Below are 23713 nucleotides of genomic sequence, written 5' to 3' on the forward strand. Positions count from 1 at the left end.
TACCGGCTGCCAAATTTGTACCGGGCGCGTCATCCATACGTAATCCATTCCAAACCTGCCTGCAACAGATGATCGCGTCGTCCGTTGCCGGGCAGGTTTCAAAAAACATTTGCGCTCATGTTGCCAAAGACAAAATAACATAGTACAGTTAACGGATCGCTAGATAACACTTGTTTTTACTTTATATTTGTATTGTATTTCATTTTTTAATCAAATTTAGCTAGTAAACTGAGTGTTTAAAGCGGGTTTCAAAAAACATTCGCGCTCATGTTGCCAAAGACAAAATAACATAATACAGAAAACGGATCGCTAGATAACACTTGTTTTTACTTTATATTTGTATTGTATTTCATTGTTTAATCAAATTTAGCAAGTAAACTGAGTGTTTAAAGCAGGTCAAGGACGAAATAGCACAATACAGATAACGGATCGCTAGATAGAAGGTTCGCGAATGCTCGTGAACCTTTCACGTCATTCGACGCGGGAATGGATTACGTATTGATGACGCGCCCGGTACAAATTTGGCAGCCGGTACAAATTTAGTGTGACAGTCATACATTTGACCTTTCAGATTCGTCAGTTATTCCTTTTCGATTTCTGCATTTTTAGTAATGCTTTGCGCTTTTCATTCAGCTGTCACGTTATTTGTTTCCAACCATTTACTTTTTCTCAAATGGTGTGCATGTTTACATTTACTCCATTTAGACTTTTGAACTCTGAAAAACCTTCACTTGATTTAAGCCATTTAACGTTTCTTTATGTCTTAATCTATTTGGCTATATTAACACATATTTTCAACCGCACTTTGCACTAGAGCACTCACCAAGTTTTATGCAGGAAATGCATTTTCTAGTTGTTATTATTATTATTATTATTATTATTATTATTATTATTATTATTATTAATAGACTGCAGTCTAAAGCGGAAGTGCTGATCTCGTCAGGTTGTTGTGGTCACCAGCTGATCGGCCTCGGAGTCGACAGCCTCCTCGTCGTGGACTCGTCGTCCCTGATGCTTTTACTCTAGTATTTTTCAGACTGCAGCGGAATAAAAAGAAACCAGTATCGAAACTCTCCTTGGGCCGCAGGGCGTTTTATATCCACATCAGGCCCCAAGGACTCCGTCTAGAAGCTATCCGCTAACCATCGCTGTCTCCTATGAGAAGGCTGGAGAAGTAATCTGGGCTATTTTTCGACAACAGAAACCTTTATTTAGTAATCGTATTTCCTGTCGTCGCAGGGAACAGTGCTATTAATATTATTATTAATATAAGAACCCTTCAGTCATTTGGCGATAACAGACATCATATCGTTCTCTAACAGTTCTCCCTGGTCCCCGACTCAAGGAGAAGATGTGGTTGAAACTGTTCTTCATCCTGGTTTATTTCCTGGTGTTATTCATGCTGGCCCGTTTGTTTGAGACAGTTCTTTGGTATGAGACCGGTCTGTTCGCCACTCAGTTGGTTGATCCAGTGACTCTTAGTTACAGAAGGTTGAAAACGATCTTGGAGTGCAGAGGTTTGGGATATTCTGGATTACCAGAAAAGAAAGATGTGAGCGACTTGGTGGAGAAGTCAGGTAAGGCCTGAGCAACAACTCGACCCCACATTTTGGATGAGTCTAAGTTTTTCTACACAGATGGGTCTATTTTTGGTAGACGGAAGGATTTGGCAGGAATTTATTAATGTAATGTTCATAAGTATGTTTAATCATTGCATTATCCAATGAAATTCCTTGACGCGTCTCAACTTTGCTGTTCACATTGCTTTTAACTTTAGTCTGCTTTTGCTAATTAAAATCTAAAAATGCATTCTTGTTCATGTCGAACCTTTGACATTGAGGATTTTGGCCATGTCTTATTTGTATTATGTTATTTTTTTATGGTTATTTATACTGTGCACATTTTGAGGTTATCTCTTTTTTTCTAATATATTTAGTTAATATTTAATAGCCTGGTTGAGTCTGTTGGCTGCTTTGCTTTACAAAAGACCAGCTCGCATGTTTGCTTTATAACGGACTGTTGAACAGCAGAGAGCTACCACACCATCATCTGCCACTACGCCGGCAACAAATGAACTCTGCAGTTCTGCTCACTCAAAGTCTGCCAGGCCAGAATATAGCGGACCTTCTCACGGCAAAGCTGAAGGAAGCCATACAGCAGTTTGGATTTGAGGGCAGAGTCATTGGATGGGTCTACGACAACCGTCCCAGAGTCAGCTGATCCTCTGTGGCTCCGCTCCACCTTCCAGCTGGCCATTAATGAGCAATTTGCACCACACCTGTCATGACATTCATCTCTGGGCTGGCAAACTGGTGAGCCACTTTTATCAAAGCACCGTGGCAACGAAAGCGTGCAGGAGAAACGGAAGCAAAAGGGCCTCTTAGCCAACTGGCTTATCCAATCAGGTGAAAGTAGATGGAGCTTCGTCTGCGATATGTCTGCTGGGCTGGTGGAGCAGCAGGGGGGTGAGGTCGCTGTCCTGTCAGGTCAAACACAGACCAAGCCTCAGACCAGGTCCTAGAGCTGAAGGACTGGAGGCTGATGGAGGACACAACAGTGTGCCACCTATGTCTGCAGCGAAGAGCCTTTCCCACAACAATCATACACAGAAAAGGAGACGGTCCCAAAGTCAACGGATTCAAGACCCAAGTGGCTTCCTCCCTTAGCCTTGGACCCAGACAAATCTCGTGAGCTCATGTTTAATTTGCTCTAATCGATCGACCAATCAAACCCAAACCTTTATCTAACATGCCAGAGGAGCGCCGGTTTCAACAACAACAAAGATGGCTGATGTGATGTAGAACGTTCTTTTGATTCCACAATCGAGACCGTATTAAACAAATTGGACGGTATATTTTCACTTAAAGAAGAACAAACAAATGCACTGAAAGCTTTTGTTGATAAGGAAAAAAATAAATGACGTCGCTCAGTGCTGCGTCACCCAAAACTTTGCCCTCATGGTGAACAAATCTGCCAGAACCTTTAAGATCTGTCTGAACAGATTTTCGGCCATATCATAAAAAGGAGATAAGTAGTTGAGAAGTAGTTGGTTATATAAAATGTAGAACTCGTAAAATGAGTAAGGGATGCATAGGATGGGCCAGAATTAATCATATGTGGTGCTATAATAAGGCCTTGAAGTTCTATATTTCAACAGGCTGCCATTTCCACTAGGAAAGTGCAATATGCACAAAATTTGGTATACCTGCACCATTCGTCATCTACAATTTTCAAGAGGCTACCTAGACTGGGTACCCCCAGCTCGTTCAGCCGGCGATTTGAATTCGCCCTGCAGCAGGGGCTGGAGAGGAGCAATGCATTTCTTCCTGCTTCCGATCCGCTTTTTATGGGAACCAATCACCAAGCTGGCTTTTCCCCCTGACGTGCTATTGGCTGGTTTAACACATTGAAGACATGGAAGCGACGGCAAGCAACCAATGTGCGTACAGAGTCGTTTGAACTACGCCCGTTGATCACGCCTCTTTTACTGAAGAAAATGACAGCAGCCTCCCCAAACCAACTTGCATCTACGATTGAGCTTGGTCTGGCAATAGCCAGGCTAGGGGCAACCCATATGGTCAGACCATTTTGATTGAATGCAATGGCCCTACCTCGACCAAACACCCACACAAAAACTGCTTTGGTGCTGGAGGTGGTAAAAAGTGCAAACTTGGCACACATGTACCAGGTGACTCTGGGACGATATGGTCTTGAAATTCATAGCAATAAGGCCAAAAGAGGGTTATACAATTTAAGGGGACATGTATGCATTCTCCGAAGCTTAAACAGCTATAACTTGCATCAATACCACATAATAATAATTGAATATGGCAACTAATAGTAGATTCCATAGTATACCCATGCCAAATTTCAAGTCTATACCTGAAAACGCAGGCCTTCAAGGCAAGCCGGCCCTTAAAGGGGTCCACGCATAATTTTTGAAGTCTGATTTGACGCTGGATTTTGACACTATATTTAAGAAACAGGGTAGCTGATCATTTTGATATGCTTACTTCCAGTAAACCAATTTATCAGGCTTACAAATGCCATTTTACCATACCTACCAAGCTCACCATATCTGCCACATATGGAAGACTGCTCCATCTAAAGTTTAGTGTCACCTGCCTTTTGGAAAGAGTCTGACCTCAACCAAGCATATTGTGAGACATTGCATCAAATCTTTACTAGGATGAAATCATTATGCCATGGCCACCATGTTCGCCATATTGTAGGACCCCGTTATTGTCTCTTGCAAATAAATTTAATGAAATTTTAGCTGATTGATTTACATAATTTATTAACACAGGTTCAGTTTTACGAGTTGGTGTCACTCCCCCACATGATCGGATTAATGCTGAACCCTTTGTCACAAGCACCTTGACTGATTGACCAGGCTGGGCGCGGGTCTCACACCTGAGTATGTTGACGTGCTTATTTTCCTAAATAAGATTCAGAAGGTCTGCTCAGAGTTTGTATAGAAGCCTCTTGTTAGAATTGGTTAATAGTATTATTAATGGTATTTATTTAATCATTAATTTCTTCACCATCCACGTTTAATCATCGATGGTCAGGAATCAGATGTATCAAAGAGCTGTCAAGCGATTAAAATATTTAATCGTGATTAATCGCATTAATGTCATAGTTAACTCACGATTAATCGCAATTAATCACAAATTATTTTTCAATGCTAAATATCCCTTGATTTTTTTGTCCCATAATTCTTCTCATTTTAATTCTCTTATCAACATGGTGAAGTGCATCGGCTTGCCTTGTGCAAATGATATTTTTTATTGATAACAACATTGGCATATACTGATCAAAACAGGACGATACAAAAAAATAGCCTATAGTGCAATTAAACGACTGCTTTGAACAAATGTCATTTGAACATAGCAGTCAGGCTACTGCTTCTTTGTTTTGAGCCAAAGAAAAAATAAATAATATATATATTTTTTTAAATATAATAATTGCGTTAATCGCGCGATAAACAATTTAACGCCGTGAAAATTGGTTTGCGTTAACGCCGTTAATAACGCGTTTAACTGACAGCTCTAGTATCAATATCTTTGTGTGAAAATAAAGTTTGGTCGATAAATTGTCATTGTCGGATGATCGATTAAGGAATGTTGTCAAATTTGCTACCCTATCTCAGACCTTTCCTCAATCCTGTTAATGCCGGAAATCAGCTCTTAAAACTCGCCTCTTCATCACTGCTGGTTAACAGTAATCTCTATAACACTAACCCTCTTCATCATTGCTGGCTGACAGTGCCCTCTATAGCACTAACCCTCCTCATCACTGCTGGCTAACAGTGGCCTCTATAGCACTAACCCTCCTCATCACTGCTGGCTAACAGTGGCCTCTATAGATCTAACTAAGCATTAACTTGTCCTTTCTTATTATTTTATTTCTTACTGTTTTTGGCTGGTTTTGTTTTGCCTCCTTGGTACTTTATCCTTATAAAGTAACACTTTAATGTTAAAGGTCCCATGACATGAAAATCTCACTTTGGGAGGTTTTCTAACATAAATATGAGTTCCCCTAGCCTGCCTATGGTCCCCCAGTGGCTAAAACTTGCGTTTGGTGTAAAACTAGCACTAGCTGTTCTGCTCGCCTTTGGAAAAAACTGAGGCTCAAGCGCGCTGATTTGGAATGTCTGTGCTCATGACGTCATCAGGAATCTCAGCTCCTCCCCTTACTCTGCCTGGCCCGCCCAGAGACGTTGGCCCGCCAATGAGACTCGACCGTGCGAGCGCCACATGTGTGTGTGTGAATACACACACTGTAATGCTAGTGTTTCTTGTCGGTTCTTTGACGTCGCTTGTATTTCCACAACGAGACAGTGGGGGTTATCTGAGCCGTGGTTGAGAAGGAATTGGGGGGAAAGGAACTTTGGTTTGACTCGCTGAAGTACATGAACTGCGACATGCCGCCGGTTGCCGCGAGGCACCATCGCCCGGCAGCGGGCAGCCGGCAGCAGGCAGCGCGCGGTTCAGTCGACTTCAGGTTGATGTGAAAGTGGAAGAACCAGAGACGTCGCAGAACCCGACAAAGTCGTTTGTGATTCATAATATCGTCTGGAGGCGCACACAATATGTTATATGATATAGATATCTATGTATTATATGATATTATTTAGATATAGAGCTCCAGGACTGTAACGCAAGTGTTGTACACTTCCTTGTTATTTGGATAACCGTTCTGCTGTTGGTGTGATGGCGCATAACACGTCGGACTCTCGTCTCTGGTATTTCTACAACGAGACTCGTATTGGGGGTTATCTCAGCCAAGGTTGAGAATGAATTGGGGGGAAGGAACTTTGGCTTTGACTCCCTCAAGAACATGAACCACGACAAGGAGGAGAAAGGGATTTTTGCCGGGCAGCGCTTATGCACCTCCGCCTCCGGCGGTGGTCCCTCAGCGGGGCTCAAGCGGGAGACATTCGCCGCCAACAATCCCTTTCTCCTCCATGTCGTGGTTCATGTTCTTGAGGGAGTCAAAGCCAAAGTTCCTTCCCCCCAATTCATTCTCAACCTTGGCTGAGATAACCCCCAATACGAGTCTCGTTGTAGAAATACCAGATACGAGAGTCCGACGTGTTATGCGCCATCACACCAACAGCAGAACGGTTATCCAAATAACAAGGAAGTGTACAACACTTGCGTTACAGTCCTGGAGCTCTATATCTAAATAATATCATATAATACATAGATATCTATATCATATAACATATTGTGTGCGCCTCCAGACGATATTATGAATCACAAACGACTTTGTCGGGTTCTGCGACGTCTCTGGTTCTTCCAATTTCACATCAACCTGAAGTCGACTGAACCGCCTGCTGCCGGCTGCCCGCTGCCGGGCGATGGTGCCTCGCGGCAACCGGCGGCATGTCGCAGTTCATGTACTTCAGCGAGTCAAACCAAAGTTCCTTTCCCCCAATTCTTTCTCAACCATGGCTCAGATAACCCCCACGACAGTCTCGTTGTGACAAGACACGTCAAAGAACCGACAAGAAACACTTGCGTTACAGTGTGTGTATTCACATTGATGTGGACGTTGAAGAACCAGGAACGTCGGAGAACCAAACGCGGTCGTTTGAGATTCATAATATCGGCTCACACAGCTTTTGGCCGTGATAATATATATTATATGATATAGATATCTGTGTAGGCTATATGATAATATTTAGATATAGAGCTCCAGGACTCCCGTGTGTTCTAGAATATTTACAGAACACTGCTAAAGGCTGTGTGCGCCTCGCCATTGCGATACATCCACTGTAAACAGAGCGCATGGTACCGTGGCTGCAAGCTGCTCAGGGCCACACCCCCACCCTCCTCCTTGACACGCCCACCGAAACAGCGCATTTGGGGGAAGCTCAATGTGCGACTGGCTCGGAGTGGCTGTAACTGCACCACGGCTGAATTTAGGGAACGTCTTTGAATACTGTGTTAGTTGCCCACTAATACCTATATTAAAGAATACATAAAATAGCATGTCATGGGACCTTTAACCCTTTGTTAAAGTTGTTCTTTGTTCTCTAATTAATGTCACAGCTATAAATAAACTTATTGTGAGTCCGGTGCAATATGTCTTGCAATTATGTAAATGTATGATATTATTTCTTTGTGCAAATTTTGTTTGATGCAAACATTGGTGTTCAGGTGCCTCAAGTCCATTGTATTTTAAATCAACATTGCCGAAAAGAACACACATTTGACGCAAATTGTTTCTATGTGAATACACTTGTAGCAGTCATAAGATGGTACCATCCTTTTGCTTCCAATAACATAATTGCTGCTGATACTGAGAGAGGATGTGATTCTTTTCTCAGGAGAGTTGATGCAAGGGGAGCTGTACTCAGCCATCAGGAGAGAGGAGGAGCAGACGAACGTGGGAGAGCCAGGAAGCACCTCCTTCAGTGGGGAAATGCACTTCTACGAACTAGTGGAGGACACAAAGGACGGCATATGGCTGATACAGGTCGGAGACAGTTGGAATATTGTGTGTGTGTGTGTGTGTGTATGTGTGTGTGTGGCGGCTGGTGGTTTTTAAAGTGAGGGAGGAAGGACTGCGCGCTTGGTTGCCATTGGCCTGCTTGCACTGTTGGTGTATGGTGGCATAAGAATGTGAGACTCAAGTTGTTTCAGGGTGTCTTGGTGAACTACTAAATAGCAGGGAGGGATTGTTATGTGAATTAAATTGATACAAAGCCACCAGTGGCATCAGTGTAATTTGAAAGCTGGTGGGCAGCATGTCTTTGAAATGGACTACAAGGGCAGAAAGGAAAGTATGCAAGCCCATTAGTCAAATCAGGCCTACTCTTGATTTGTAAAAGTAAATAAAAAGTCTGGGCCTATTTTTGGCCTCAATGATTGATGTTATTGGTTGTTATTTAGCTAAGTTTATTTTCAGTTACAATTGTTTTAAGAAAAGACTCAAGACCAAAAGTGATGCCATTTAAAATGCTTCATGCTCTGAATCATTCAATAACACCCTTTCCACAATATCAAACAGAACGGTCAGAGTAACAAACTAGTAAAAGAACAACAAGAACATTATTTCAAAACTATTTACATGGGATGTAAGCCTAACTATTCAGATTGAGGGACTTCATTTATAGATCAGGTCAATCCTCCTTGCTGTTTGCGTTGCGAAGATATCAGTGACCTGGTCATACCGAACTGGATCTTTTTTAAGTGATTTCAGCATTTTCTTTTCAATCGAAATAATGGCCAGGGCCCAGTTTCCCGATAACGATGGATCTTCGCTCTAACGATCATTCTCACGATGGATCTTGCGAACCATCGTTAATTTCTTTGTAGCGTTTCCCGAAACTCCTCTTAACATGAACGCGCATTCGCTGCACTCACGACGTTCGTAGGATTGTACCTGTCCACTGACATGGTGCTGAAACGGGCTATGACGCAGGGGGAGACGCAGCTATGTCGCAGGAAAATGGGGTTAAAAAGGGTTAAAATATCTCCCCATCAAGGCCAACTGCAGAGTAGCCTACGAAAAGATTAGAGTGCAATAATATGAATGCTAAAGATATTAAAACACAATTGATTAGGCCTTGATTAGGCCTAGGCCTGAACGCACTGTGCATACTTTTATTCACGGCATTTCCCCCCCTGAAATAATTCCATATTGCAAAAATCCAAAATAGATTGTGTGACAACTACATTTATCTTTCTTTGCTGATTTCTGAAAAATAGCCTACTTTGCGCAGCAAGAGAGCCGACTTTATCTGATTCCGCATAAGGTTTCATTGATTGGCTCTCTAGTATAGAATATTTGTAGACATTAAAAATGCAACGTTCCATTCATTCATTATCATTCCAAGACAGCTATTGCTGACCCGATTAGGAGAGCTTGGTCTAGATCCTGCCCATATTGTTGGGCAGGATGAAGTAGGCTATAGGCAGGGTTCGAGTTATTATTCCATCTCTGTCGGGGTCTCCTAAAGTTGTTGACGGTGGGGGGAGACCGTACCGGCCTTGCGCTGAATTTTGACGGGGGGGGCTTGGGGGGATATAGGACGTAAATATAGGCTATTATGACGCGGCTCTTCTCAATGCCGTGGAACGCTCACTTGCATGGGCCCTTCACAACAATGCCAGCTTCTTTGGTTGCTAAGCGACGTCAACGTCTTTGGCTAACTATTCTCTGCTGATCAAGACTACGTATGGTAACAAATAAATTGTAAAAGGACACCTTGTGAAGTTATTTTTTTGTTTGGCAAGTAGCCGCTCAATATCGAAAATAAGCACCTTCAGGTCGAAGCACCTCCGTTTCGCGTCGGTGTCCGGTTCGCTCTGTCTGGGCTTATTTTCCCGATAATGACCGGTGTTCTATTATCCCACTTAACGTCAATATTACTCTGCATGTGGAAGGGAAATAACTTTATTTGTAATTACAATATTATGCTGCTGTATTTTCAGAGACCCCCACAGATATTTGAGTTTGCTGCTTTCATGGGAGCCCGACCTCTCTCTATGGTAGCTCATCTCCCACTGGCTCCCATCTAACTCGAACCCTGGCTATAGGTCTTTTTACACTGCCGAGCCGGTGCAGTCGCAGCTTGGCACGCCCGGCGATTTCACATTCTTATCTCAAGTTTCCTGTGTAAAACCGAGGGGGTCAAATCCCCCGTTCGTCACGGCGCGGGGTTTCTTGGTTCACTGGGGAAGGCGGGACTGTGCACAGAGTCTCTGACCTCTTTGGAATAATTTGTATTTCTGCATACTCCCGAATGTTTTCATTTGTTTATGAATGAAGACACCCGCATGCAATAATGAGTTCACTCTGAGTGTAGACTACAAACGCGATTAACTATGGTCAGGGATGTTACTGACCGGGTCCAATAAATAGTGAACTTCATCACAGCCTCACCGAAGCGCCTACATTGCTTAATGCAAACAATTGCAACAAAAAACGCCTGCAGAAATTCTCAGACACCCAATTCTAGGAATGTCCGCTGGTGACGCCACTGAGGCTATAGTAGGCTAACGATGCTCTTAGCGTCCTACGAGTACCCTGGAGTCCTCGTTGGCTACGAGCATTTTCACGACGTTCGTTACCAACGATGCTTTCGGGAAACGGTGTGAAAACTGTACGATGCTCGTACGACGCACTTCACGATCCACTTAAGCTAACGATGCTTTCGGGAAACTGGGCCCAGATTAGTTAACCTTTCCTGCCCCATCGCATTCCGTGTGCACGTTTTAATTCGTTTCAGGCAGGAAAAACTTCGCTCAGCTCCTGCAGCGGTGGCACCAATTGTGGCAAACACAGACATAAGTTTGTACAACTGTGGCATCGCTCCATCTAGGCCGCTGGATTTCCTGAAGACGAGCGCATCACAAAGTTTTCGTGTGGAATTTATCTCTGCATTGCAAAAACAATCTTGAAGTTCAATTTTTAATTTGTCTGCATCAAAGAAGTGGCCATATGTCTCCATCAAATTCGCCAGTGCCTGCATGGGAAATGAGGCTTTCAGAGATTCGAATTTAACCGCATCCAAAAGCTCGGAGAAGCACAAACGATCGAGGTGTTGGAAGCGGTGGGTGATTTGGGTGAGCATGCTGTCGTGGATGGAATCATAAAGCGCTCTGTATTCCTGACGGGGATTTAGCAGCCTTCTTTTTGCCCTGTGTCGAAGACAATCTCTACTTTCAGTTCGTCAATTATTTGTAGGAGTTTTTTTTATGCGCCGTTTGCAGAAAGCGATTTCCATTGACTTGTGCTGTAAGATGTCAAAGATCACGTCAGTGTGCGCAAACAACTGCTCAAATGTGAAGAGAAAAAACACAAATTCAAACTCTTCCATCCTACACCTCAAACCATCAGCCAAATGAATAGTCTCGTCATCCATCGTTGGACGCACAATAATATTCTTGAAGATGTCGTGTAGTTCGTCATAATTAGAAGCAACCGTATTCACTACTCGGGAGAAGTTCCAGCGAGTCGGTGCGTTCCGGGGAAGCCGAGCGCACCTGAATTCCTCGAGTAAAGCTACCCTCTTGCTTGACTTGGAGACAAAAGAAGCGAAGCCACCCAATTGAGCAAAGAAGTACTTCGCTTGGGGAATGGCCTTAACACCCTGACTTAAAACTAGGTTTAAGCGATGTGCATAGCAGTGGACAAATGTTGCACAGGGAGCCACTTACCTTAGCCTGCAGGCCATTCAAGTCAGCCTGAACGAATTCGAACAATGACTTAGCATCTCGACCATCGGACACATCAAAAAAGCCTAAGAAGTGTTCCTGAATGGTACCATAGTCATCAACATAGCGCAAGATGACAGACAGCTTTGAATGACAGCTTACGTCTGTGGTCTCGTCGATTTGCCAAGAAAAGAATGGTGTCCTGTTAAGTTCCTTTTTTATCTCTGTTTTAATCGAACTGTGAATGGCTGCGATTAAATCGTTTTGGATTGTTATTGACATGCCAGTGAAGACAGTCGAGCTTTCCATATGTTCTGCCAGAACACGGTCATACTGAGCAATCACCTCCAAAAGCTCCCTGCAATTTTCCCCTTCGTCATGCCCCCTAAATGACAACTCTTGCATGCTCAGGTAAGCTGTTGCATCTAACATACGTTTCACCACCTCCCTATTGCCACACACTTTAGCATTGTACTGTTGGATTTGTAGCCGCACACCCTCATCTACAACCTGATCTATAGGCATCGTGCCTAGCAAGGAAAGTTGGATAGCAGCATCAACGTGATCTTGACACTTGTCGTGGCGTTTGGTATCAAGATTTTCCACATCAGTGAAACCATGAACAGCCCACGTTGGAAATTTGCTATTGTTCATTAGCAAACAGGGCCAACAATACAGTCGATTGCTAGTAATGCTACAAGTAAGCCATGAGTACCTAGTAAACCATGTAGCACTCACAACACAGATGTTGCCATTACTTTTGGTTATCTCGATTTTGGGAAGTGGTCTACCTTTTTCTTTGGTCGCTAACTTAGCTCCTGAATTAACTTAATGAACGGAATGCTTTGTGCAATAAAACATGAACAATGTCCGCTGTTTCCAATGTTTCCATCGTGCACTTCATTTACAAATGTTAGGATCTCGTTATCGTTCAGATGATTCCGCTTGCGTCTGTCTGGTAATGCAGAGCGGGTTTGTTATCGACAGCGTTGGCAGATTTCCCGCCCAATGATAATTTTTCCAGCCTAACGTTGTTTAAAAGTAGCCCAATTCGGTGGGAAACCTGCCCAATCTGGCAACACTTCTCAACAGCCAGGGATCCTGCTTATTGATTCATAGCGCAGCGCAAATAGACATTTGCGCGAATCAGACCACTCAAGGTCCCACCCACTCAGAGGAGGACTTTTTTCCTCTCTCCCATTGAAACCCATGTTATTCACCGGCCGCCAGTACTTTGGGGAAATGAATGGGAGTCAATGGAGGCTAAGGGAGGAACGTCCTCCCTGAAGTAATTGTCAATAGGCGATAGGGGGTGCTAATGTCCCTTTACCCAGGGAAACAAACATTAGATATTCGATGGTGTTAAAGTAGGACATATTTAAGGGCATTAATTCATTACAGTAGTCTGGGCAATCTACATTTTTATTCTCAACAATGTTAAGGAGATTCTGCCTCTCCTCAATGGAGAAGCCTCCACTGATAAATACCCATGTATAATATTATAATTATTATATCATATTATATTATATAGATATAGAGCTCCTAACAATCCCTTCTCCTCCATGCTGTAGTTCAATCTTACAGCTCATTGGTCAATAGGCAGCAGCTCTTTTGCATTTAAAGCTACAGGGGAATAGCAGTAGCTAGGGCTGGGCGATATGGACCAAAAGTCATATCTCGATATCTTCAAGCAGAATATCGATATAAGATAAATATTTGTGGATTGGGGGGGGGGGGAGGGGGGTGCTGAACGAGCTCTGGGCACCGCTCGCCGATTTACCATTACTATTCCTACCGTTCGGAATTGAATACAGTTTTATGGTTGAATAAACCGTGGACTAGACACTGCCTCCGCCTCGTATTTGAGAACATAATAATACATAATGTCACGGCCAAAAGTTGTGTGCGCCTCCGAAATATTATGAATCGTAACGACTGCGTGGGGGGGCGTGGCTAGGTTACTTGTTTAGGTTTTATGTTTGGGTATCGCGGGGTGAGAAACCTTGGAAGTTAGTTACTGTGGAGTTAACGTTATTACTATACCTATCTACCGTTTGGATTTACCATTATTCCTACCGTTCAGAATTGAATACAGTTTGATGGTTGAATAAACCGTTGACCAGACACTGCCTCCGCCTCGTATTTGAGAACATTATAATATAACGGCCAAATGCTGTGTGCGCCTCCGGAATATTATGCACAGAATTGAATCGCGACATGGAGCGACACCCGACGGAGCTTAGCTCCGGCGGGTGTCCGGGAGTCCGCAATGACTTTGGGAAAATTGCTGTGGCCTACTGCCTTATCGGAATAAAAAAAAATTATGTAAAAAAAAAAAGTTTCACTGTGCACGTTGTACACAGTTGTATGATGCTGTTTAATTGAAATAAATGTAACTTAAAACATAAACACAGAAATCTCTGAAATGTAAACAAATGTCTAAATTAGGCACCATTCTTAAAGAAAATAGCAGTTTATTGGATAACAAAAACAGAACAATATGCGTAGTGCATCTCTGGTAAGTGCAAATGTCATTAATTTTTTTTTAAACAAACAGCATGTAAACTGATAACAGAAAGCAAGAGAATACAACTACAACAATGTATCTCTAATTTGTGCAAATCTCATTGAACAAATTACAAAAGAACAAATCACATGACTGGGTCGGGCCAGGCCAGTTAGCAGTGACGTGCGGTGAAGTCAGTAAGTGGGTAGGCACTGAGTTATGAAAGCCAGATTACCTCATTTATTGTTTAGGCTAATAGGCTACGTGACAACAGTAGGCTATGCACAAGCGCGGCGCACAATCCGTTTGAAACGAGCGAACAATTTTCGGTCCCTTTTTCTGCAAGAGTGCATCAAGTGTTGGTATAGGCCTCCCTTTTGCCAGTAGCTCATTTTTGCTAGTAAAGTTGAGTTTAGAGAAATTTCTTAGCTCTAAAATATCGGTAGATGTTGCTGCTGTCATTTTAACTTTTTGAGTTTCGCGGGGATTACGTGTAGCCGGTGTAATGACGTCAGCTGCGCAAATGTCCAGTAATATCTCGATTTCGATTGGTCCATGTTTGATACGTAGCGTAGATGATTACTGGCATAACATATTTACGTACAAAGGCACAGCAGAGTTGTGCCTTTCGGCGTAGATGTTAAAGAATACAGGATCGAAGTGCGCATGCGCCACATTAGTTTTTCGTTGCCGTTCACAATGAATGGACAGTAAAGGCACTGCTTATTCTACCGGTTTTTGTATTTGATGTTGCGTAACTGATACAATTGTCGTCGTAACGTCTAAACAATTGGAATAACGTATATATTGCATATATAAAACACAAGTATACTCGGTACAAATACAAATACAAGTTTATTAAATAAAATTATTTAATAAACATTTTTACGTTTGAATTTTGTCAGGGTAGGCAGTGCCTACCCTGACTGCACGTCACTGCCAGTTAGCCTACTCCAGATTTCTGGCTAGGAAAACAAGCCTGTCCAAGGTGTCAGGGTTAAGCGATGCCCTATGACAGGTGACAATGTTCCCACTACAACTAAAAACCCTTGCAGAGGGGGAGCTGGTGGCTGGCACACAGAGGTATTTTTTTGCCAGGCAACTCAGAGCTGGAAAGGCCACCCCATGGTCTTTCAACCACTGGAGAGGGTTGGCCTCAGTGTCAATGCAGGCTGCCGTAAGGTAGCTGGAGAGCTCATTTTCAACAGCCTCCCTTGTTGTGACAGTGGTGGTGCAAGATATTGTGTTCTTCTTGAAGAAGCTGGACAGGGTTTTCCTCTTCATGGCTGGTGGCTCATCAAGCTGAGGTTCAGCTGCTGGGCCAGGCAGCTCATGTGAAGTGCCACCCTGATCACAGAGCAAAGCCTCTGCTTCTTGGACTGCTTTGCATTTCAGCCCTTCAAGCTTCTCTTTGGCGATGTAACTCGCCCTGAATCGGGGATCCAGTAGGGAAGCAATGTCCAACAGGTCACTGGTTTTTCGCTCTGAATATTTACTATTCAGGTACTCCAATGTGAGCCTTGATGGACTTGCACAACTCCGTCACTTCCTCCTCAGGTGCCAGGAGACTCACATAGGAGAGGGTGACGTACTCCTCTCCAGACAGGGCATCAGTGAAGTCCTGAAGTGGTTTCAGGGCCTTCTTCAATGACTCCATGATGTCCACATCTTGCCAGGTAAAAACAAGAGGTTGGGATTTCTTGGCCCTCATTTATCAAACGATCGTACGACAGAAAACGTGCGTAAAATGGACGTACGCTCATTTCAACGTTGAGCTTGGCATTTATCAATTTGAACGTGAGCGCAGGCTGCGATGAAATCTCACGTCAGGTCTGAGCTCGTGTACGTAAGTTTTTTTGGCGCAACACACAGGTATTTCAATGATGAATAGTGCAGCACAAGTAGCCCATCTTGAACATCTGTATTAATTACTAAATAAATTGGAATTAGCCCAGCCGTTCAAACAATTACAATCAAGTCAGGCCTAATTAAAAACAGTATTGCTATGAAAATAATTAGAATGTGACAGGTGAAATGTTTATTCAGCTGTCTATATTAACAGGAGCTTTGCCAAATAGGTGGTCGTGTCTCAGCGATGGCAGATCTGGCTCTGTTAGAGGACCTCAACGCACGTCTAAGACGAGAGAGTTTTTCGAGACCGCGCCGATTTTTTTATGGAGAGCGATGAATGGCTCTTGAGTCGTTTTCGTCTGCCAAGGCATCTCCTGATGGAGCTATGCAATGCTTTGGAGCCACAGTTAAGGCGAGAAACTAGGCGATCAAACGCAATACCTGTGCCAGTGCAGGTTTGCTCTACCTTGGGGTTTTTGGCCACCGGGATCTTGCAGCGGGAGATCGGGGACAGGTCTGCTATTTCCCAGCCAAGTATTAGCCGAACCATGCCAGCAGTTTTGGCAGCTATAATGTCCCTCTCCGAACGTTATATTAAATTCCCATATAATAACGATCCGCAAACTGGAATCAAACGGGATTTTTATGCTATTGCTAGGTTTCCAAATGTGATTGGTGCGGTTGATTGTACCCATGTGCGTATGAACCATCTATTAATGATTACGCGTACATCAACCGCAAAAGCTACCATTCAGTTAATGTTCAGATTATTTGCGATGCCAGAATGTCAATCCTGAACATGGTAGCCCGATGGCCTGGGGGCACGCACGATTCTTTTATTTTCCAAAATAGCAACGTTGGGCATCGTCTACATCAGGGCGCACTATGGTCAGAGTCATCTCGGTGAGTTACGCTGCAGTCGCACTGCACCGGCCTCCTCCCGTTTCTTGCTTGGCCCGCTTCACAGCCGCAACACGTTTTTTGGTGCTGAGCTTCATGTCGGACCATTTTTTCTTCACCTTATTTGGAATTAAATAACTTTAACGCAATGCAAACAATAGCATATATGTGAAATGTTTTAAGCTGGATAACAGAAATTTTACATTTAATTTATTATTTAAATAATTTAATTAACAAACCTCTTCCGTAGCCCGACGAACATTGGAAATACTATTCACTGCAACAGTTATTTCCTTCCATATAGCATTCTTTTGCTGGCCTTTAATGCCAGCTTTTAGGCTACCAAACAAAACCAGACGGTTCGCATCCACCAGTGACCCGAGCGTCTCCATTTCGGTCTCGGAAAAATTCCTCTATTTTTTTTTTACCGTTTGACGTTTCTCCATGTCGTAAAAGTTAGGGGCGAGACTTCTGAAGACGTGCTTTTATATGGGCGTGTTACGTTAATTACGATCGATCTCAGCCGCCGTATTTATCAACACCAAGATCCTTCGTACGCTGGGATTGGTGTGATACGAAAGTTTCGTGAATCTCACGTGGGTCCTATCGTAAGATGAATCATGTGTTCAGATTTGCGCTAATTTCTACGTTTGTTTGATAATTGAGGGCCCTTGTCTGCAGATAGCACTTTGGAAAGAGCCCTCTCTTGCTCCAGGTCCCTCCCAACCTTGAGCCCCAACGAGTAGCTGACTCAGTGATCAGCTGATGAGACGGCAGACCGAGTTGTTGTTGCGCTTCACCCAGGCCTCTTCTCCTCTTCCAACTGTAGGAGATGCCGCTTCCCACTTTTTTGCAGATGGAAATGGCACGGGTGATGCCATCCATAGCGTGTCCTGACACACAAAGTCAAAGCACATTTTAAATAAATGTCTAATGTATGATATTATAAGTCATAGTTTTTAATCTGATACAGAAATGAGAACCTATGAACTTTAATTTATTCTATATGTATGATATTATAAATCATAGTTTTTAAACTGATACAGAAATTAGGGGGAGGGAGGAGAGATATAAGCAGAATTAAGAAATAGCAGGCGGCAGGGGCGGTTCGAAACTGCTGTTATTTGGAACAAATGTGCTGTAATTTCAACGCAAATTAAATTATAACGATGATGACGATATGGTCGTTCCATATCGCGTTTGAAAAAATATTGATATATTTTAAATATCGATATATCGGCCATTAGGGATTGGCCGATAGTCGATTCTATCGACGATAGATGGATTCCATCGTCGATCGTCTCAAGTTGCCGATAAAAAGGCGCTAATATTTTTTAATAATTTTTTTTTTCTTTTTTTTTTTAAACAGCGCTGTAGTAGCTATTTTTACAACTTAAAAAGCCCCGCAAATTGTAATTGAAATTAACTGGCACAGGTGGAAAACATCCTATGTAGCGCTGACTTGCCGTATTCACTCACTGCTGCGAGAGGAGAGGGGAGGGGCTCGAAACCTACCGGTCTGCTCGCACGGCGAAATGACATCACACCCCGCTGCACCATTTCCGGGTCACAGCTGTGGTACATGAGCTGTGTTCGAAATCGTTCCCTATTCACTCACTCACTATTCCCTATAGTGTTCATGATATAGTGCACTACATAGGGAACGAACAAACGAGAATTCGGACACTACGCTGAACATTTCTAAACGTAATTTGCGTCAGTAAATGCGCCGGGTATTTGTGTGACGCAGACAGATGGGCCCACATCATGTAAACAAACCGGACACTCTCGAGGAAAGCTGGAGGTTGTATTGATGTTGAATGTTACACTTCCTTGAACAAGGTTTTTCTTATTCATTTTGAATGTTAAATTTTATGTTAAATCCCAAATAAATTGTTGACATTTCTAAACGAAAGCCTCCATCGAGAGACTCCATCGTTAAATGTATTCGTTTTCGCGTTTATTCAGCTTCTTCTTCTCCTCCGGAAAAACACGACCACATTGCATTGTGGTATACGAGAGTAACACGTAGGGAACATCATATTTACACTAAAATTTTGGGTATTTTAAGCAGGGCTTGAAAACGAAATAATTTTTCAATCGTTCCGCTCCGAACGGAACCGGTATATTTAACGTTCTCGTTCTTGCGTTCCGCCACCAACATATCGTTCCTAAACCGGTTCGGAGCGTAAAATAACATTCGTTCTTAACGTTCCGGCAGTGTTATTTGGCCTAGTCTATTTTTGTGGTCGATAAAAGGGTGACCAGATGTGTCGCTTTGTGCGGGACAGTCCCGCATTTCCATTACTTTCTAAACGTCCCGCAAATTGAGACGTTGTCCCGCATTGTTATTAGGGCTGGCCCGAATTATTCGAATATTCAAATACTCGTTGGGAAAATTTGTATTCAAAGCTTAAATCAGTAATCGGAGCTTTGTTGTTTCACGTACGTGACGTTACCAGAGCGAGGGAGGCAAACCAAGCAGAGAAGCGAGAGAGGTGGAGGAAGAATAGATATCTTGTTTCCCTTTACTTTATACAACATTAGCGGGATCTCGGGAGGAAAATAAATGCTTGGTGAAATGCTAACCTTAGCTTAGTTGTTTGTTTACGTTCGCTGTACAGTGCCGCGCCAATCAACTGTGACTGGCTTGCTGCAGAGCGTGAGCGTCTTGCGAATACCCGGTCAATATAATGGATATAATATGGACATGGTCATGAGGGCTGGGTGATGACCGAAAGGACGAGATCGCGGGTACAAGCGGCCGAGATGAGTTTTCTCAGAAGGGTGGCTGGCGTCTCCCTTCGGGATAGGGTGAGAAGCTCAGCCATCCGTGAGGAACTCGGATTAGAGCCGCTGCTCCTTTACTTAGAAAGGAGTCAGCTGAGGTGGTTCGGGCATCTGGTAAGGATGCCCACTGGGCGCCTTCCTTGGGAGGTGTTTCAGGCACGTCCAGTGGGGAGGAGACCTCGGGGAAGACCCAGGACAAGGTGGAGAGATTATATCTCAACACTGGCCTGGGAACGCCTCGGGATCCCCCCGTCAGAGCTGGTCAATGTGGCCCGGGAAAGGGAAGTCTGGGGCCCCCTGCTTGAGCTGCTCCCCCCGCGACCCGACCCCGGATAAGCGGATGACGATGAGGAGGATAATATGGACACATAAGACAATCAATATTCGGTATTTGTTATGGATTTTTTGTACAAATTCCCTGAAAAGATGCACGTTCCAGAATGAATTGAAAAACTCCCGCAAGGGCTGAGATGGCAGAGGACAGCTGATTTGGAACGGAACAACAGCTGTTCGCTTCCACTGGGAAAAACTAAGTAACTCCAACTTACTTAGGCCTACTAATTTACGTTCAAAAGCTATTAAATCTTCAACAAAATATGCAGATACTGTCAAAATCGGTTCCAGGGATATAGGTATTATTAATGTTGTTTTTGATGGTGTGTTTTTCTGGAATGAGTATTCGAATATTCGCTCGGAAAAACCAACGAGTATTCGAAGCCTGAAAAATGAAATTCGGGCCAGCCCTAATTGTTATTGACAGTCAGACTCGATTTTTGAAATAAGTGTTTTATAATCTGGCAAATATGAAATAGCTGTGTGTAGACAGCAATGAGGGCTGTCATCAGGGAGCGGGCGGGCTGCTTGATCATGTCAATGAAACTTGGACGCGGAGTCGCGGACGCAGGTTAAGGGCACGCCCACGAACAAGAAACAATGCAAAGGCGATATAGTGGGCTCGGTTAATTTAGCTCACGTTACCTTTGTCGAAGATAGAGCTCAGTGCAACTGTTGCTTCCGAATCGCCTCTCACCATGGTGGTGGTGGGAATTTGTGACAACTGAGCTTAGCGGGCGGCGAAGTGAACGCGGCAACCGGAAATATTTTTATTTTTTCATGAAATAGGCTATGCTTTTGTGAAATTTGATAGGCTATATAAAGAACGAAAAAAAACGTTATTAACCGGTTTTGCGGATTTCAGAATAACGTTTCTGTTCCAGAACAGTTGAAGACCATTTGGTTTTCGTTTCCGTTTCCGTTCCTCATAAAATTCCGTTCGTTTTCGGTTTTCGTTTTCATTCCTTGAACCGGTTCGGAGCCCTGATTTTAAGTGCACTATATAGTGCATGAAATTAACCAGTGAGAATTCTAAACAACACTACAAAATGGCGAGCACCCTATATAGTGCAGTATATCCGTGATAGGGAACGATTTCGAACACAGCTACGAGCTGTGTGTCATCAGCGTGTGTCATCATGACAGCGCCGCCGGCACCGACGTATTGAAACTTAAATCAGAGGAGGCTCACGCTGGTCCAAGGGGAAGACCATCGTTATCGTTTTTAAGAAAAAAATAGAAAAATAAAACCAATTTTTTTCTAAGTGATAAATTATTATAAATAATTGTTATTATAAAATTATTATAAAGTTGCCCCCCCGATAGTATCGACTATCGGCGATCGCTAGGGGGCGCTATAGGACGATGGAAGCTTGTAGACGATTGCCCAACCGTATCGCCCATCCCTAGCAGAATTTAGATGTTTTTTCTCCTAAAAGCTATTTCCAGCAAACAGCTTCATAAGCATGTTTTCTGGAACTCAAATACAATGTTTACTTTTTAGGAAAACACCATAATATGTCTCCTTTAAGTAAAAATCAAGAGGGTACATAAAATAAACCCATTCCTAATGCCTGTATGTTTTTCTTTTCTTCCACCAGGTGATCGCTCATGACAGTGAGGCCCTGCTCAGCAAATCCAGCTGGAGTAAAATGGTCCAGAAGGTTTCACACTTTGGGATAAGGACTGGGACATTTAACTGCTCCAGTGACTACAGGTGGGTCGAATTTAGGCTTCTATTTTCACTACCATTCTGCTTATTTAAAGACTTGCCTATTATTATTATTTATGGCTCAGTTTCCAGTTAGGTGAGAGAGGGTTGCATGTCTACCATAAGATGGAATCGGGTCGTGTGTGGTTTGAGGAAGAGGATGCGGTTTGACAGGTGCTTTATGTATAGGATGCGAAATAAAGTAAGAAATAAGAGCTCAGCATTGAATCATTAACAACTGCAATTAAGATCCTCCTACTTTATCTTTAGGTGAAGCAAAAAGTGGTACTCCTATATTAAACTGTGGAACAGTTCACGCATGACATTAAATGCAAAGCTAGGAAATCCAAAGATTTTTGTATTGGGAAAAAAAAAAAAAATCTTTGGAATGGTTAGTTATAGTTGTAGGCCACTGCTACATGCTGACCCGGAAAACAGTAAAGCTGGAGTAGCGTCTTTGGTAGGTGTGTAAGTGATGAAGAGAAAGTTCTCTCACGGACACGTCGGACAGCGAAATATTTGATTTAATCTTAAGGCATGATCATGGGAAAAGTCCTGGCTCCAAAGGTTACCAAGAACACATTCGACGAGACAATAGATTCACAAGATTCTTATAGGGAACATTTTCATTGTGGGAAGGGAGTGGGAGTGACCTTAGGCCAAGTCAATTTGTAATACAATGGGTGGATATTGGACATGTCTGCAGGTCTGTAAGACATGGTTGTAAGCAGTTTACACAACAAAGAAGTCAGTAGATTGGCCCGATTTCAATACCAGACTGGCTGGCTCCAGTGGAGGAAGGGATGTGATTTAAGATACAGGGAGAATGAATGCAGTTCCTTCTAATGTAATAATTATATAAACAAGGTTAATATAATTTGTATGTGATGTATATTTATAGTTATGATTGATATTTCCACGACAGTAAGGGTCCCATTAAACTAGCGTATGGAATGATGTATTTATTCTTTATTCTCTCTCTCTCTCTCTCTCTCTCTCTCTCTCTCTCGATAGATAGATAGATAGATAGATAGATAGATAGATAGATAGATAGATAGATAGATAGATAGATAGATAGATAGATAGATAGATAGATAGATAGATAGATAGATAGAATTTAATACAAATTAGAGTTTATCATGACCCATGAGCGGCCCGGTACCGGGACTGTTTCCTCCTCCTGGAAATGGGAGGGAACAACTCTCACACACAGGCCTCCTATTGCCTGCATATCGATCCCCTTATGGTGTGATCCAGATGCCTCGGACACCAGCCTTCCGAGTTGCAATTGTGACGTAATTTCCAGTCTCGGTTCCCGTTCGTCTTTGTGTTTGTGTCATGAAATTTGCTAGTCGTTGTTTATTGTTAGCTACATGAGCCGCGAAAACAAACACAACTTTACATTGTATTGCACAGCAAGACCGTGCAATGCATAAATTGGTGACTGGAATAAAGTAGCAATGTAATCAAGTGTATAAGAGCGTTTAAAATCGACATTAAAATGACCAACGTGGTACAAATACAAAGCAGACATTTTTGTTGAGTGTCATCACTGAATTCGGCCTAATCTCAGAATCCCGAGAGATGAAGACAAGAAGGGGGGGTGCCTCCCTGAAATGGCACAAGAAAGCTGGGAGATTTCCCCACTTCCAACTCTGATGTCCAACTCTGGCTGGTGTCCAACGCATCTAGATCACTTATGCTGAGCCATCAGTTATGGCTGTTAAATGCTTTTGAACAGCTCAAAGTGATGCGAGCCAGAGGGTTCTCCCCCGTACTCCCATACCCCGCACGACCACAGGAGGAACTTCCAACACTGTATATATATAGTAATAATATATCCTGGATCATTATTGTCTAGTAATGTTGTCATGGTATACGTTGTCATAAACCTATTTATCAAACTTCTTTGCTGCTTGTGAACAAGCGTTATTACTATATTAATTTAAT

General features: G+C 43.0%; 1 protein-coding gene across 1 annotated transcript; it reads left to right on the top strand.

Annotated features, from left to right (window-relative positions):
- The first annotated feature begins 934 nt into the window (after positions 1 to 934).
- rnf103 (ring finger protein 103) lies at positions 935 to 23672 on the top strand. Its single transcript, XM_056600234.1, has 3 exons — positions 935 to 1577; positions 7838 to 7986; positions 21654 to 23672. Exons 1-3 carry the CDS (start codon positions 1352 to 1354, stop codon positions 21858 to 21860), a joined length of 582 nt encoding a protein of 193 aa, XP_056456209.1. The 5' UTR covers positions 935 to 1351; the 3' UTR covers positions 21861 to 23672.
- Positions 23673 to 23713: the final 41 nt, after the last annotated feature.

This window comes from Gadus chalcogrammus, chromosome 10 (assembly GCF_026213295.1).
Source record: "Gadus chalcogrammus isolate NIFS_2021 chromosome 10, NIFS_Gcha_1.0, whole genome shotgun sequence".
In the NCBI taxonomy this organism is placed as follows: Eukaryota; Metazoa; Chordata; class Actinopteri; order Gadiformes; family Gadidae; genus Gadus; species Gadus chalcogrammus.